Source organism: Pseudophryne corroboree, chromosome 9 (genome assembly GCF_028390025.1).
Source record: "Pseudophryne corroboree isolate aPseCor3 chromosome 9, aPseCor3.hap2, whole genome shotgun sequence".
In the NCBI taxonomy this organism is placed as follows: Eukaryota; Metazoa; Chordata; class Amphibia; order Anura; family Myobatrachidae; genus Pseudophryne; species Pseudophryne corroboree.
This window is the reverse complement of record NC_086452.1, coordinates 128,084,813-128,102,615: the sequence shown is the minus strand read 5'-3', so window position 1 is coordinate 128,102,615 and position 17,803 is coordinate 128,084,813. Positions and strand designations below refer to the sequence as shown.

The 17,803-nt window shown below is 46.2% G+C and overlaps 1 protein-coding gene across 1 annotated transcript in view; it reads right to left on the bottom strand.

The window, feature by feature from the left end:
• LOC134956785 (uncharacterized) overlaps window positions 1-17,803 on the bottom strand; it is a 149,779-nt gene that overhangs the window by 29,099 nt on the left and 102,877 nt on the right. Inside the window, exons 14-16 of the mRNA XM_063938739.1 lie at window positions 13,374-13,415; window positions 10,677-10,724; window positions 1,287-1,331 (exon numbers count right to left, since the gene is read on the bottom strand). Of these exons, the coding sequence (XP_063794809.1) occupies window positions 1,287-1,331; window positions 10,677-10,724; window positions 13,374-13,415 (135 nt within the window). The remainder of the gene's footprint in view (window positions 1-1,286; window positions 1,332-10,676; window positions 10,725-13,373; window positions 13,416-17,803) is intronic.

Here is a 17,803-nt window from a genome sequence, read left to right as displayed (position 1 = left end):
AGCGGCGGCGGGCAGCGGGGGGCGCACTGCACATCAGCAGCGGATCTTGCCGTGGTGCGGCGCCCTCCGGATGGCGCCAGCGCCCTCTGGAAGGCGGCGCCCCGGGCAAAAGTCCTGCTTGCCCGTGGCAAGATCCGCTCCTGCACACAGTATAAACACAGTAATTCTCACCAAGTGGGCAGCAGCAGAGCAGCTTCTCATTCTAGCCTGGAGCATAGATGCCGACTTCTGGGCTGCTCTCTCCGGCTCAGCAGGGAGGGGGCGGGCAGTAAAGTGACTAGACAGGGGGGCGGGATGGGACGGGCCAGAGGCGGGACGGGGCGCGGCTTCAGGGCCGCATCATTTAAGCCCCGCCCCCGCTGTGTAATGTCGCGATTACCGGCATTATACAGCAGGGGGCGTGGTTACGATGACGTGATTCAACAAGAATCGCGTCATCGCCTGCCCGGACCGCCCACTTTACTCGTTAAGTGGGCGGCGGGCAGGGGTGACCACCGAAAGTCGGGAGACTTGCCTGCGCTTCCGGGGGGGCCGGGAGGGTCACCCGTTTTTCGGGAGCCTCCCGGCCATTCTGGGAGGGTAGGCAAGTATGGCCTGGAGGGGTGGAGCTTCTATGTGATTGACAGGCTGGGCCTCCGTGGGTAGAAGGAAAGGACTAAGGAAAGGGAAGGGGTGGCCACCACACTGCCTGCATATTCCAGATCCCTGAATGCAGATACTTTACCTGACAGCCAGGAAGCTTCTTCTGACAAGCCTCCAAACCTCCCAACTTCCCTAACTGCACACTGCACTGCACTGCACTGCACTGGACTCTCTGCACTACAATCAGCGACATGGAACATGCAGGCAGTGTGGTGGCCACCCCTTCCCTCACTTCTAGTTATCTCCTCCTACCCCAAGATCCCACCTCTCAGCTGAGTTACAGGGAGCTGGCGCCTTCTGTCCCCAGTGGTGCCTGGAGCTCGAGCTCTACTTGCTCCACCCTCCCTACGTCCCTGCAGCCACATAAGGCTGCATATAAAGACATGAGTCCAGGGGGAGATCGTTATGTCAGATGGGCATGATAAGATGCCATTGCTTGTATTACAATGGCAACTTGCCAACTTGCATTTTATTGAATTGACCCCTTTGTCCGTATCAAACTTTGTAGTTTAAAAAAATGTATTGCACCTACTGTGTTTACTGATATAATATAGAGTAGCTGCTAATCATACAACCTGCAAAGTCTGAGAATTAAAGAAAATACTGTATAAATCTGTGATAAATAAATGTAATAAAATTCTTACCAAGACGGTTCCAAGGAGTTCAATTTTAGAGTTGGAATTCTTAAACTGTTTCAACAAAATATTTTTTTTATAAAAATCAAACAGAAAGGATGTTAATACATCAATGTTACATAATTTCATGAGATGCAAGTAATATTATTCTCAGGTAACAATATAAAGCATAATGCATACTGTAGTACTGCTAATCATACAGATATAGGGGGTAATTCCAAGTTGATCGCAGCAGGAAAATTTTTAGCATTTGGGCAAAACCATGTGCACTGCAGGGCGGGGCAGATAAAACTTGTGCAGAGAGAGTTAGATTTGGGTGGGTTATTTTGTTTCTGTGCAAGGTAAATACTGGCTGCTTTATTTTTACACTGCAAATTAGATTGCAGATTGAACACACCACACCCAAATCTAACTCTCTCTGCACATGTTATATATGCCTCCCCTGCAGTGCACATGGTTTTGCCCAATTGCTAACAGAAATCCTGCTGCGATCAACTTGGAATTATCCCCATAATCTGTTGCAATTCTTTTTAGATGAACTAGTTGGGTTGAGGGTTAAAATGAGAAGTGATTGACTGCTGTCATATGCATGTTTATGCTTTTAATACTATCCAAGTGTTTTTAATGTTAACTTTTAGGGGGGAATTCAATTAGAGGCAAAAATTTCAAAATTCTAAATGTTTTGCCAAATTTTTCTTTTCCTAGAAATCCGATTTGGTCACTCAAAAATAATAAATTTTCCCATGAAAACACAGGTTCAGTGAAACCAATGTGTTTTCACCAGCCACAGCCCAGTTTTCACTTGAAAACAGGGCTTTTTTCAGGGATTTTGTGTCACCTGCCTGAGGCAGGTGAAACAAAATCCATGATAAGCTGCAGTTTACACAGGCGTATTGGGGCTAAATGGATAGCCCCCATCAAAACAATCAGTGATAGTGGGTAATTGAATTCCCCTCTTAATATGATTCTGTGATTTGTCAAAGCTAGTTATAGAGGACTCACAAGAGAGTGAGATGACAAAAGAGCTAGAGGGGATGTTTGTACAAGTGAACACTTATTTACAGGTGAACTTATGCTGTATTACTGAAATAATGGCCCTCATTCCGAGTCGTTCGCTCTGTATTTTTCATCGCATCGCAGTGAAATTTCCGCTTAGTACGCATGCGCAATATTCGCACTGCGACTGCGCCAAGTAATTTAACAATGAAGATAGTATTTTTACTCACTGCTTTTTCATCGCTCCGGCGATCGTAGTGTGATTGACAGGAAATGGGTGTTACTGGGCGGAAACACAGCGTTTTAGGGGCGTGTGGATGAAAACGCTACCGTTTCCGGAAAAAACGCAGGAGTGGCCGGAGAAACGGGGGAGTGTCTGGGCGAACGCTGGGTGTGTTTATGACGTCATACCAGGAACGACAAGCACTGAACTGATCGCAGATGCCGAGTAAGTGTGGAGCAACTCTGAAACTGCAAAGAAGTTTGTAATCGCAATATTGCGATTACATCGGTCGCAATTTTAAGATGCTAAGATTCACTCCCAGTAGGCGGCGGCTTAGCGTGTGCAACTCTGCTAAATTCGCCTTGCGACCGATCAACTCGGAATGAGGGCCAATATAACTACTGTAAAATAAAATATGGCTTTAACTCTTATATCAGCGAATACATTTTTGTACATAGATTGAAAACTTGTGTCACATCTCATCTTATTGCTGTCTGAAACCTAATCTTACCTTTCAAATATTTTCCTAAATTTGGTTTTGTAATGATAAAAAAAAGATAATGACATTAGCAACTCCTCAGAGTGCATTACCTTGTGTGGAGCAATGTTTGGGCAAGCAGAGGTTTGGGGGTTAATCCTCAATGCTGCTGCTGAATCTGCCAGATGCTTGCTGACACCTGGGTGGATGAGCTTATGGAAAGAAATGAGTGCAGTGCACGTATAGACTCCTTACATAAAAAATTTGACGACATGCCAAATGTGGGACAGCCGAGTTCTAAGCTCGTGCCTGTCCAGGTGTCTCAAAGGTCTTCAGGGGCTGTAAAACGCCCGTTACCTCAGACAGATGTCGACACTGATACTGACACCAGTGTCAACGACGATGAGTCTAATCTAATGCCCACTAAGGCCATTCACTGCATGATTGAGGCAATGAAAGAGGTGTTAAACATTTCTGATATAACTCCAGGTACCACAAAAAAGGGTATTATGTTTGGGGAGAAAAAACTGCCCGTAGTTTTTCCCCCATCAGAGGAATTAAATAAAGTGTGTGAAGAAGCGTGGGCTTCCCCTGATAAAAAATTGGTAATTCCTAAGAAGGTACTAATGGCGTTCCCTTTCCCGCCAGAGGATAGGTCACGTTGGGAAACACCCCCTAGGGTGGATAAAGCGCTCACACGTTTGTCTAAAAAGGTGGCACTACCGTCTCAGGATACGGCCGCCCTTAAGGAACCTGCTGATAGAAGGCAGGAGGCGATCCTGAAGTCTGTATACACACACTCAGGCATTATTCTTAGACCAGCTATTGCGTCAGCATGGATGTGCAGTGCTGCTGCTGCATGGTCAGATAAACTGTCAGAAAATATTGACACACTAGACAGAGACACGATTCTGCTAACCATAGACCATATCAAAGACTCAGTCTTATATATGAGAGATGCACAGAGGGAAATCTGCCGGCTGGCATCTAAAGTAATTGCATTGTCCATTTCTGCTAGGAGATGCTTATGGACTCGCCAGTGGACAGGAGATGCAGATTCCAAAAGGCACATGGAAGTTTTGCCTTATAAGGGGGAGGAATTATTTGGGGATGGTCTCTCGGACCTAGTTTCCACAGCAACGTCTGGGAAGTCAGCATTTTTACCCCATGTCCCCTCACAGCCTAAGAAGGCACCATTTTATCAGGTTCAGTCCTTTCGGACCCAGAAAATAAGCATGGAAAAGGAGGGTCTTTTCTGTCTAGAGGCAGAGGTAGGGGAAAAAGGCTTCAACAAACAGCAGGTTCCCAGGAGCAAAAGTCCTCCCCCGCTTCTTCTTCCAAGTCCGCCGCATGACGGTGGGGTTCCACAGGCGGAGCCAGGTACGGTGGGGGCCCGCCTCAAGAATTTCAGCGATCAGTGGGCTCGCTCACAGGTGGATCCCTGGATCCTTCAAATAGTATCTATGGGGTACAAACTGGAATTCGAGGCGGCTCCACCCCACCGGTTCCTAAAATCTGCCTTGCCGATTTCTCCCTCAGACAGGGAGGCGGTGCTAGCGGCAATTCACAAGCTGTATTCCCAGCAGGTGATAATCAAGGTACCCCTACTTCAACAAGGCCGGGGTTACTATTCCACACTATTTGTGGTGCCGAAACCGGATGGTTCGGTGAGACCCATTTTAAATTTGAAATCCTTGAACACATTCATAAATAAATTCAAGTTCAAGATGGAATCGCTCAGGGCGGTTATTGGAAGCCTGGACGAGGGGGATTACATGGTATCCCTGGACATCAAGGATGCTTACCTGCATGTCCCCATTTACCATCCTCACCAGGAGTACCTCAGATTTGTGGTACAGGATTGCCATTACCAATTCCAGACGCTGCCGTTTGGACTCTCCACGGCACCGAGGGTATTTACCAAGGTTATGGCGGAAATGATGATACTCCTTCGAAAAAAGGGAGTTTTAATTATCCCGTACTTGGACGATCTCCTAATAAAGGCACGGTCCAAGGAACAGTTGTTGGTGGGAGTAGCACTATCTCAGGAAGTGCTGCACCAGCACGGCTGGATTCTGAATATCCCAAAGTCACAGCTGGTTCCGACGACACGTCTAATGTTTTTGGGGATGATTCTGGACACAGCCCAGAAAAAAGTGTTTCTCCCGGAGGAGAAAGCCAGGGAGTTGTCTTCTCTAGTCAGAGACCTCCTGAAACCAAAACAGGTATTGGTGCATCACTGCACGCGGGTCCTGGGAAAGATGGTAGCTTCTTACGAAGCAATTCCATTCGGCAGGTTCCATGCCAGAATCTTTCAGTGGGACCTGTTGGACAAGTGGTCCGGATCGCATCTTCAGATGCATCGCTTGATAACCCTGTCTCCAAGAACTAGGGTGTCTCTTCTGTGGTGGCTGCAGAGTGCTCATCTTCTGGAGGGCTGCAGATTCGGCATACAGGACTGGGTCCTGGTGACCACGGATGCCAGCCTTCGAGGCTGGGGGGCAGTCACATGGGGAAGAAACTTCCAAGGACTATGGTCGAGTCAGGAGACTTCCCTTCACATAAATATTCTGGAACTAAGGGCCATTTACAATGCCCTAAGTCAAGCAAAATCCTTGCTCCTACACCAGCCGGTGCTGATCCAGTCAGACAACATCACGGCAGTCGCCCATGTGAATCGACAGGGCGGCACAAGAAGCAAGATGGCAATGGCAGAAGCCGCAAGAATTCTCCGATGGGCGGAAAATCATGTACTAGCACTGTCAGCAGTGTTCATTCTGGGAGTGGACATCTGGGAAGCAGACTTTCTGAGCAGGCACGACCTCCACCCGGGAGAGTGGGGACTTCATCCAGAAGTCTTCCAAATGATTGTAAATCAGTGGGATCGTCCACAGGTGGACATGATGGCGTCCCGCCTAAACAAAAAACTAGAGAGGTATTGCGCCAGGTCAAGAGACCCTCAGGCGATAGCTGTGGACGCTCTAGTGACACCGTGGGTGTACCAGTCAGTTTATGTGTTCCCTCCTCTGCCTCTCATACCAAAGGTATTGAGTATAATAAGAAAGCGACGAGTAAACACAATTCTCGTGGTTCCGGATTGGCCAAGAAGAGCGTGGTACACGGAACTTCAAGAGATGATCTCAGAGGACCCGTGGCCTCTGCCGCTCAGACAAGACCTGCTACATCAGGGGCCCTGTCTGTTCCAAGACTTAACGCGGCTGCGTTTGACGGCATGGCGGTTGAAGGCCGGATCCTGAAGGAAAAGGGCATTCGGGAGGAAGTCATTCCTACGCTTATTAAAGCCAGGAAAGAGGTTACAGCAAATCATTATCACCGCATATGGCGGAAATATGTTGCATGGTGTGAGGCCGTAAAGGCCCCAACAGAGGAATTTCAACTAGGTCGATTTCTGCATTTCCTGCAAGCAGGAGTGAATATGGGCCTAAAACTGGGCTCCATTAAGGTACAGATCTCGGCTCTGTTGATTTTCTTTCAAAAAGAACTAGCTTCAGTACCTGAAGTTCAGACATTTGTAAAAGGAGTGCTGCATATTCAGCCCCCGTTTGTGCCCCCTGTGGCACCTTGGGATCTCAACGTGGTGTTGTGTTTCTTAAAATCACATTGGTTTGAGCCACTAAAAACTGTGGATCTGAAATATCTCACGTGGAAGGTGGTCATGTTATTGGCCTTGGCTTCTGCCAGGCGAGTATCAGAGTTGGCGGCTTTGTCTTGTAAAAGTCCTTATCTGATTTTCCATATGGATAGGGCAGAATTGAGGACTCGTCCCCAGTTTCTCCCTAAGGTGGTGTCAGCGTTTCACCTGAACCAGCCTATTGTGGTGCCTGCGGCTACTGTGGACTTGGAGGACTCCAAGTTGTTAGACGTGGTCAGAGCCCTGAAAATATATGTTTCCAGGACGGCTAGAGTCAGAAAATCTGACTCGCTGTTTATTCTGTATGCACCCAACAAGCTGGGTGCTCCTGCTTCTAAGCAGACTATTGCTCGTTGGATTTGTAATACAATTCAGCTTGCACATTCTGTGGCAGGCTTGCCACAGCCAAAATCTGTAAATACCCATTCCACAAGGAAGGTGGGCTCATCTTGGGCGGCTGCCCGAGGGGTCTCGGCTTTACAACTTTGCCGAGCGGCTACTTGGTCAGGGGCAAACACATTTGCAAAATTCTACAAATTTGATACCCTGGCTGAGGAGGACCTGGAGTTCTCTCATTCGGTGCTGCAGAGTCATCCGCACTCTCTCGCCCGTTTGGGAGCTTTGGTATAATCCCCATGGTCCTTTCGGAGTTCCCAGCATCCACTAGGACGTCAGAGAAAATAAGAATTTACTCACCGGTAATTCTATTTCTCGTAGTCCGTAGTGGATGCTGGGCGCCCATCCCAAGTGCGGATTGTCTGCAATACTTGTACATAGTTATTGCTAACTAAAGGGTTATTGTTGAGCCATCTGTTGAGAGGCTCAGTTGTTTTCATACTGTTAAACTGGATAGAGTATCACGAGTTGTACGGTGTGATTGGTGTGGCTGGTATGAGTCTTACCCGGGATTCAAAATCCTTCCTTATTATGTCAGCTCGTCCGGGCACAGTGTCCTAACTGAGGCTTGGAGGAGGGTCATAGTGGGAGGAGCCAGTGCACACCAGGTAGTCATAAATCTTTCTAGAGTGCCCAGCCTCCTTCGGAGCCCGCTATTCCCCATGGTCCTTTCGGAGTTCCCAGCATCCACTACGGACTACGAGAAATAGAATTACCGGTGAGTAAATTCTTATTATTTATATGGACCATGTGCACAACTGTGGGCATTGTAAGGGGCACAACTACAGTGGGCATTGTGTAGAGGCATTGACTATTGTTTGGGCATTGTGCAAGTAGTACGGCTGCAGTGGGCATTATATAAGGGGCATGACTACTGTGTGGGCATTGTGTAAGGGGCATGACTACTGTGTGGGCATTATATCAGGGGCACTCCTATGGGCATTGTATAAGGGGCACAACTACAGTGGACATTGTGTAAGGGGCATGACTTCTGTGTGGGAATTATATAAGGGGCACAACTACTATGGGAATTATATAAGGGGCACAACTACAGTGGGCATTGTGTAGGGGGCACGACTACTGTGTTGGCATTGTGTAAGGGGCACAACTACTGTGGGCATTGTGTAAGGGGCACTACAAATGTGGGCATTATGAAAGGGGCACTACTACTGTGGGCATTGTGTAAGGGGCACAACTGTTGGGGGCATTGTGTAAGGGGCACAACTGTTGGGGGCATTGTGTAATGGCACTACTACTGTGGGCATTGTGTGTAAGTGGCACTAGACACAGAATGAAGGGAGGTGGAGGCTAAAAGACACAGTGAAGGGGGCAGGCTGAGAGACACGGAGTGAAGGTTTGGAGACTGAGAGACACAGAACAAAGGTGGACAGGCTGAGAGGCAGAGTGAAGGGTATGAGGCTGAAAGACACAGATTGAAGGGGCAGGCAGGCTGATAGAGTGAAAGATGGGGTCTGAGAGGCACAGAGTGAAGGGGGGAGATTGAGAGACACAAAGTGAGGTGGATTATGAGATGCATGGCAGGGAGACACAGGCAGAAGATGATGGTGTGGATGAGAGATGACACAAAGAGGGGTTAATGGTGTGGCTGAGAAATGATGCAGGGAGGGGAGGAGATGGTGTGGCAGACAGATGCAGGAGGGAGATGAGGGTGTGGCTGAGATATACAGGGAGGAGATGATGGTGTGGCTGAGAGCCGCAGAGGGCAGGAGGTGACACAAGTCTGCTTGAATCTCTTTTGCACGATGATGATCTTGGTTATATTCCTACACAAACTGGCATCTTCTGGACCATGCCATTTCCTTCATGAATAGTGATTACCAACTGTAGACATAGTCTGCCCAGGGAGGACATTTTTTCAGAGGTTCCCCGTTGTGAGCAACCACCATTTAGGTAAGGTGCATATGGAAAGGAATACCCCCAGATTAATGAGAAACACGTAATGTGTCATATTGACATGCCCCCATTTGCAGTGGTCACACCCCTTGTGAAATGTGATTTATATTGGTTTGAGTGCCAATAGGCGGTGCTAGACACGCCCAATAGGCCGTGCTAGACACAGCCAGCAGGTGGTACTAAACATGCCCCTTTGATGGTGCACCCCCTAATAAAATGTTCTGCGCACACATATGCATGGAGGTCATAACCCGTTTAGTAAGTGCTAAAGGGGTTATCACTCATTCTTAAAATGATCCCTATATGAGTGACATAATGGTTGATATTTAGTAATGTTGTTGCTATTTCCATAGTTCTTCTATTCAGAGTGCTACCAGCAGAGCCAGCCCTAACCAATATGATGCCCTAGGCAAGATTTTGGCTGGTGCCCCCTAGCACCGCTGCTAGTTCTGCAGGAGATGCCTGGGCACGTTTTGTTTCTGAAAATGCATCTTATTTGCATTGCTATGTGGCTAGGATGCACAAGCAGTTCTTGCTGATTAAAATGATATGCTGCATGCCTATTCTCTGTGTGCGACTCTGACTCTATCTGCATATACGAAATGCTACATTACAGTGATTTCTAGGAATACACTTAATGTAGCATTTCGTATGCAGATACATCCGCAGTCACACACAGAATATAGGCATGCCGCATATCATTTTAATCAGTAGAAGCTGCTGGTGCCCCTAAGCATACCAAATGCCCTAGGCATTTGCCTAGTTTGCCTATGCCTAAGGCCGGCTCTGGCTACCAGCATCTATAATATTGGCTGACAGCAGCTCCACTCTGTCTCCTACATGGATGGGTAACAGGCACAAAAACTATAGGAGCCAGAAAGCTTCCAATTTCTGTTGATACCATCCAGCATCCTGTCACACAGCATTGTGATTGTTGGAGCTCAGACAAAGGGAGGAAATGGAGTGCTGTAACTATAAGCCAATAGGCTTAGGGGATGGGCACTGCATTGATCACTAGGCCACCAAGGATTGGACTGGATTGTCAACTGGCCCACATGACACTGGACACATGGGGTGAAAAAGAAGATTCTGGTAGAAACATTTAAACATTTAAATGAATAACAGGTGTGGGAGAAAATGTGGTAATAGGGAGGGATTAATGGTGATATTTTAATTGTGCAAGTGATATACTGAGAAGTCCAACTTTCCAAACACATCTCATGCACAGAAATACAATACCTGGTTCAATAAATGTATGACCTGTAACTGATATGTGAACATGGATGCAATTGCACTTATACAGATGCACTGCGTAACTCTTGCTCTACATAAATGGCCATAATAGATGTAGAGTATGGAACATTTACAATATATTCTCTAAGTAACATAACCTTTATCCAAGCAGCAAAAATTAAAGCAGCTTTCTCCTCTTAAGCATATACAGTTATCTTGAGTAGTTTTCTGTGCCTAGTCACAACATGATTTATTAGCATAAACCCTTCAGCTATTGTTCTCAACTGCAATACAATACAGAGAACAATACAGCAGGGGATTAAGTCATTACAGCAGGGGATTAAGTCTGACTGGCCAGTCACAGTTAATCCTATTAACCGTCAAGATAAATGTGGATACATCTGTAGAAAAAAAGAAGACACTTTTATTTTCACTGGAGTCATCTTGTTAAATAATGCTTAAATATATCATGTGAATATTGTGATAAAAAGAAACAATCTTACTTACACCACATAATGCGTTCTTGATATTGTCAGTCACGTCTGGAAGACCTTTCTAAAAGATTAAAAATGAAAAATAACTGAGGCCTTTGGTTATGAAGTGCAGAGTATACAATTGAAAGTTGTTATAATTATACTTCAATTATTCAATAAACAGAACAAATATCTAACATTTGCCAGAGAATATGATACAACAAGCAACTAATATATGTTATTGGCTGCTTGCTTGCTGCTATTTTCTTTATTTAAAAGCAGACCTACCGTACATTCTGCAATAACCTTCTGAAGGTGAGTCTCCCCTTAGTAAAAAACACATATAACTAGCACTCCACCCATAGGGGCTGCATTCATAGTCTGCAGGCTGTTTTTCCTAACAAGTTATCCTGCAATGACATGGACATATAAAGTTGTGTTGCAGGAGAAAGATACTGCTCACTGGGGCATATTCATCATCACTTAATTTCTACAAAAGTAGGTGAAAATTAACATTTTCACTTACTTTTGTAAAAATTATGTTTTTGAGCCATTCATCATGAAGGTAACGCAGGACATATCACAGATATCTCCTGCTTACCTTTCCCTCTCAAGCTAGCCAGGCATCCCCATACTTATTTCAGAGCTAGACTGTGGGAGCATTCGCCATCTACAGATGGCGAATGCTCCTACACCCCTGCTGTTTACCTATTAGAAGTAGTCCTGGCTTGCAAAGGGAGATCTTTCTGGATCCCTCTGCCCCTGCCCTGCTTCTTCCTCTAGACACCGGGGGCTTTGTGAGCCTGCATGAACTGTAGCTCATGCAGGCGCACTAGTGCTAGTCCTGACACATTTTTCCACTGCAATGAAAGTAGCAGTGAAAAACTTTGTGGCAACAGATGATTTTTGCATCAGCTGTCTCCGTGCCGGAGCAATGATGAATTGCTCTGGTACTCACGGTCAGTCAGAATGTTAATTTTCGGAGGTGCCTGATAATTAATATGATGAATATGCCCCCATGTTCCAGAAATCAGGGGATCTGCTCTTTACACCCCTTAATTATAACTTAAATAATTCCCATCCCGCAAATATAAAGCTTCCTTTTGCATGAGAGTATATAAGTAGACACATTCAAGGACTGTATATACCGTATAAACCAAATGATGTTCTCTAAGTAGTATAAATTAACAAATATGATAGTTGTGCTGTTTTGCAAAACTGGCAATTTTTAAATTTCGGAAAATGCCCCAAAAGATATGTTTTACTGAAATGCTTGTGTACGCAAACAAGTCTTAATTTCTTTACTTGTAAATCACAATACAAACCTTAATGGGATATTTAGTACAGTAGCGGATCTTGCCACGGGCAAGCAGGACTTTTGCCCGGGGTGCCGCCTTCCGGAGGGTGCCGCACCCTGGCAAGATCCGCTGCTGCTGTGCTGCCCGCTGCCCCCCGCTGTAAAGGGAAATACCCTTCGTTGAGTGGACCTTTACTGTGCGGCTTTACTGTGCGGTGCACGATGACGTCATCGCGCACCGCACAGCAAAGGTCCTCTTCATGAAGGGAACTAAACGCTACGCGTCTAGTTTCCCTTCGTGGAGAGGACCTTTGCTGTGCGGTGCGTGATGACATCATCGTGCATCGCAAATCATTTCAGCAGCGCTACTACTGTACAGGGGGTTAACTGACCATGCGCCCTGTATGAAGCCACGCCGCTAGTGGCTGCCCGGGGCGCTAGAAGCCCAAGAACCGGCCCTGATTTAGTAGTAGTATACCATTTAATCAGCTGCTTTTATTAGTACATTTTATTTGAATTTAGGCATGGACTATATACAGTAGTTTTCAAACTCGGTCCTCAGGACCCCACACGGTTCATGTTTTCCATGTCACCCAGCAGCTGCACTGTGTATAACCAACTGTCACATTTTAAGAATCTACAGGTGACCTGCAAAACATGGACCGTGTGTGATCCTAAGGACCGAGTTTGAGAACCTGTGGACTATAATATGTAACAGTTATTTATTCAAATGCTATGTACAAATATTACATATGGGCCCAATGTAATAGGGTGCGAGTTTTATATGCTGGAAAAAAAGCTCCTTCTCATACATTAAAAGGTTTGAGTTTGTCCCAAATCTTGGCCCATGTAATAGCCGGGAATCTGCGCGTTCAAGGCTATTGCAAAGTGTTAGTCCATGTGGCTTTTTCTCTATGTAACTAGCACCTTGTAATGCGAGTCTGATTATAATGTGCGAGTTTGACAGAAGCATACGCAGACCGGTGACATCTGTGCTGGTATCTGTCTGTAAAAGTTAATAAAGAGTTTAACAGAACATGACGTGTGGTCCCCCCAAAGCATAACCAGCCCTGGACTCTCTGAGCTGGTCCTGGTATAAAAAATACATGGGAATAGTATTGATAGTTCTGAGTATTATGCAGCAGGGAAAGTAACCTATTTATTCATACTCCAAATCATTATTTTGTGTCATTACAACGTTATGTCTTACTTTAAAATACTGTAATACAGACAACACAATGTGCTGGATGTTATGCTGACAGAGTTCGTCGGCCATTCGGGATGCGTCTGAACTTGGACTTTTTTAAAGGGGCAATCACAATGCAAAACCATGCCTTGTATGTAAATGCCCTATTAAAAAAGTCAGAGTTCGTCCGGCATCCCACATGGTCACCAAACTTGGGTGGCATTACATCCAGCCCAATATATCCATACCTGTAGTAGATCTTGCACACAGGGTGTGTTCAAAGCAGTTACCTGTATGTGAAATATATTCATTTACATGATTAAATAAACTGTACTGCATATACAAATAATGAATATTTACATACACTCAGTCTTCATCATCTGCCTGCCCAGATTGTCCCCAGTGAGAATGGTCACAGCAGCAGAGGATGAGCTGATCTTGTGGGACACATGTCACCTTGTGTGACTGTGATGATAAGACTGCATATAACATAGTAAAGCAGATGTCCCCGGCCCCTCTTTCACAGGGGACTTACCCAGACCAGGTAATCTGAGACCCCTTTAGAAGCCGTGTGGTTGGCATCCACGTGGTTGGCCAGGTAATAATAATAGCTGACTATGATGATACGTATATCACTATACCACCATCAGTGCTGCAGAGTCCCATCAGATCAATACTGCTGTGGTGAGAAGAATGCATTGACACATTACTTGGTAACTGTACTCTCTAACTTGTGTTATTGTTACTGATATCCCCATCATATATAAGACTAATTGACTACAGGCCATTTATCAGGAAATAACAAAGATTTTCTCCATCAGAGTTGTCTCACACATACATTATCTGGCCTGGGGATATTCTTCATGAGTACAGGTCCCACATAGCCATAATCCAGCTCTGGGGCCAGGCCCAAGCATAGTGATGACAGATGAGGGAAGGTATAAGTACAGAGGGGAAAGAGCAGATAAAATGAGACAAAGTCCAGAAGTAGAATCTAGCAGAAATGACATATTATAGGAAGCCTAGTTAGTAGACAGGAGAGAAATCTACAGGCAGGTAAATGTGAACCCAACATGAGGAAAGCCAGCTATGAGAAGTTATAGCTACAGTAGAACCAGGAGTGAATACAATGAGAATAGTATGGGCACATTAATATGGTAAAGTTTCCAACTGTGCTAAATCTGCAGGACATATGTTTTAGTTTTGGTCCATAGATCTCAATATACAATTACAACATACCTATTAAATGTATTCTACTAGAAATGAGAAAATGATTTTGCTCTTGCAAGTAAAAAAATTCTATCATATAAAAAAAGAAAGAAATTACACTGAATTATACAGCAACAGAAGGTCTTTAACCATTGGCGTTTCTATAATGAGTACAGTGTCGGACTGGGGCATGTAGGGCCCACCGGAGGAATGCAGTGGTTGGGCCCCCTGTTTAGGGGTGTGGCCAGTCTGCAGAGGGGGTGTGGCCTGCCACCACATTGGGTTGACTAACCATTAGATAGTGCAACATCTGGGCCCCTTCATAAATATATACAGCCAATTCATCTTCTTCATACATGATAATGTACCAGATTATTTCAGCAATGCACTGTAGAAAATACACCATAGTCCTGTGCTGTAGAAGATAACATACAGTATGTGGAAACAGGGGGGGGAGAGTTAGATTTGGGTGGGGTGTGTTCAAACTGAAATCTAAATTGCAGTGTAAAAATAAAGCAGCCCGTATTTACACTGCACAGAAACGATATAACCCACCCAAATCTAACTCTCTCTGCAAATGTTATATCTGTCCCCCCTGCAGTGCACATGGTTTTGCCCAACTGCTAACAAACTTGCTGCTGCGATCAACTCAAAATTACCCCCTATATACTCTTTATGTATGATTGACTGCACCGTTTTACAGATATTCTGCATGCTCAAAGTAAATACATATTTCTCTTGTATTCTGTGTGTATGCCAAACTGAAACATGTCATTTTACTGACATGTGCATCTTGTACATAGTGTGCATTTATAGATTTTTATTTTATTTTATTTTCTCTGACGTCCTAGTGGATGCTGGGAACTCCGTAAGGACCATGGGGAATAGCGGCTCCACAGGAGACTGGGCACAAAAGTAAAGCTTTAGGACTACCTGGTGTGCACTGGCTCCTCCCCCTATGACCCTCCTCCAAGCCTCAGTTAGATTTTTGTGCCCGGCCGAGAAGGGTGCAATCTAGGAGGCTCTAATGATTTTCTTAGTAAAAGTTTAGTTTTAGGTTTTTTATTTTCAGTGAGACCTGCTGGCAACAGGCTCACTGCATCGAGGGACTAAGGGGAGAAGAAGCGAACCTGCCTACTTGCAGCCAGCTTGGGCTTCTTGGCTACTGGACACCATTAGCTCCAGAGGGACCGAACACAGGCCCAGCCTCGGAGTCCGGTCCCAGAGCCGCGCCGCCGGCCCCCTTACAGAGCCAGAAGCAAGAAGAGGTCCAGAAAATCGGCAGTAGACATCAGTCTTCACCAAGGTAGCGCACATCACTGCAGCTGTGCGCCATTGCTCCTCAGGCACACTTCACACTCCGGTCACTGAGGGTGCGGGGTGCTGGGGGGGGGGGGGGGCGCCCTGAGCAGCAATAAAAACACCTTGGCTGGCAAAAATACATCACATATAACCCCCAGGGCTATATGGATGTATATTAACCCCTGCCAGAATACAGCAAAAAACGGGAGAAAAGTCAGCCGAGAAGGGGGCGGAGCCTATCTCCTCAGCACACTGGCGCCATTTTCCCTCACAGCTCCGCTGGAAGGACGTCTCCCTGACTCTCCCCTGCAGTCCTGCACTACAGAAAAGGGTAAAACAAGAGAGGGGGGCACTAATTAGGCGCAGTATAAATATAAACAGCAGCTATAGGGGAAATAACACTCTATATAGTGTTGTCCCTGTATATATATAGCGCTCTGGTGTGTGCTGGCATACTCTCCCTCTGTCTCCCCAAAGGGCTAGTGGGGTCCTGTCCTCTTTCAGAGCATTCCCTGTGTGTGTGCTGTGTGTCGGTACGATTGTGTCGACATGTATGAGGAGGAAAATGATGTGGAGGCGGAGCAATTGCCTGTAATGGAGATGTCACCCCTAGGGAGTCGACACCTGAGTGGATGGGCTTATGGAAGGAATTACGTGACAGTGTCAGCTCTTTACAAAAGACGGTTGATGACATGAGACAGCCGGCTACTCAGCTTGTGCCTGTCCAGGCGTCTCAAAGACCATCAGGGGCTCTAAAACGCCCGTTACCTCAGATGGCAGATACAGACGCCGACACGGATACGGACTCCAGTGTCGACGATGAAGAGACGAATGTGACTTCCAGTAGGGCCACACGTTACATGATTGAGGCAATGAAAAATGTTTTACACATTTCTGATAGTACAAGTACCACTAAAAAGGGTATTATGTTTGGTGAGAAAAAACTACCCGTAGTTTTTCCTGCATCTGAGGAATTAAATGAAGTGTGTGATGAAGCGTGGGTTTCCCCCGATAAAAAACTGATCATTCCTAAAAAGTTATTGGCATCGTACCCCTTCCCGCCAGAGGATAGGGTACGTTGGGAAACACCCCCTAGGGTGGATAAAGCGCTCACACGTTTGTCTAAACAGGTGGCACTACCGTCTCCGGATACGGCCGCCCTTAAGGAACCTGCTGACAGAAAGCAGGAGAATATCCTAAAATGTATATACACTCACACGGGTGTTATACTGCGACCAGCAATCGCCTCAGCCTGGATGTGCAGTGCTGGGGTGGCTTGGTCGGATTCCCTGACTGAAAATACTGATACCCTGGATAGGGACAGTATATTACTGACTATAGAGCATTTAAAAGATGCATTTTTATATATGCGTGATGCACAGAGGGATATTTGACGACGGGCATCAAGAGTAAGTGCGCTGTCCATTTCTGCCAGAAGTATTGCCTTATAAAGGGGAGGAGTTATTTGGGGTAGGTCTATCAGACCTGGTGTCCACGGCAACTGCTGGGAAATCCACATTTTTACCCCAGGTAGCCTCTCACCATAAGAAGATGCCGTATTATCAGGCGCAGTCCTTTCGGGCCCATAAGGGCAAGCGGGCAAAAGGCTCCTCATTTCTGCCCCGTGGCAGAGGGAGAGGAAGAAGGCTGCAGCAAACAGCCAGTTCCCAGGAACAGAAGCCCTCTCCCGCTTCTGCCAAGTCCTCAGCATGACGCTGGGGCTTTACAAGCGGACTCAGGCACGGTGGGGGCCCGTCTCAAGAATTTCAGCGCGCAGTGGGCTCACTCACAAGTGGACCCCTGGATCCTTCAGGTGATATCTCAGGGGTACAAATTGGAATTCGAGACGTCTCCCCCTCGCCGTTTCCTAAAGTCTGCCTTACCGACGTCTCCCTCCGACAGGGAGGCGGTATTGGAAGCCATTCACAAGCTGTATTCCCAGCAGGGGATAATCAAGGTACCCCTCCTACAACAGGGAAAGGGGTATTATTCCACGCTGTTTGTGGTACCGAAGCCGGACGGCTCGGTGAGACCCATTTTAAATCTAAAATCCTTGAACACTTACATACAGAGGTTCAAATTCAAGATGGAGTCACTCAGAGCGGTGATCGCGAACCTGGAAGAAGGGGATTATATGGTGTCTCTGGACATCAAGGATGCTTACCTA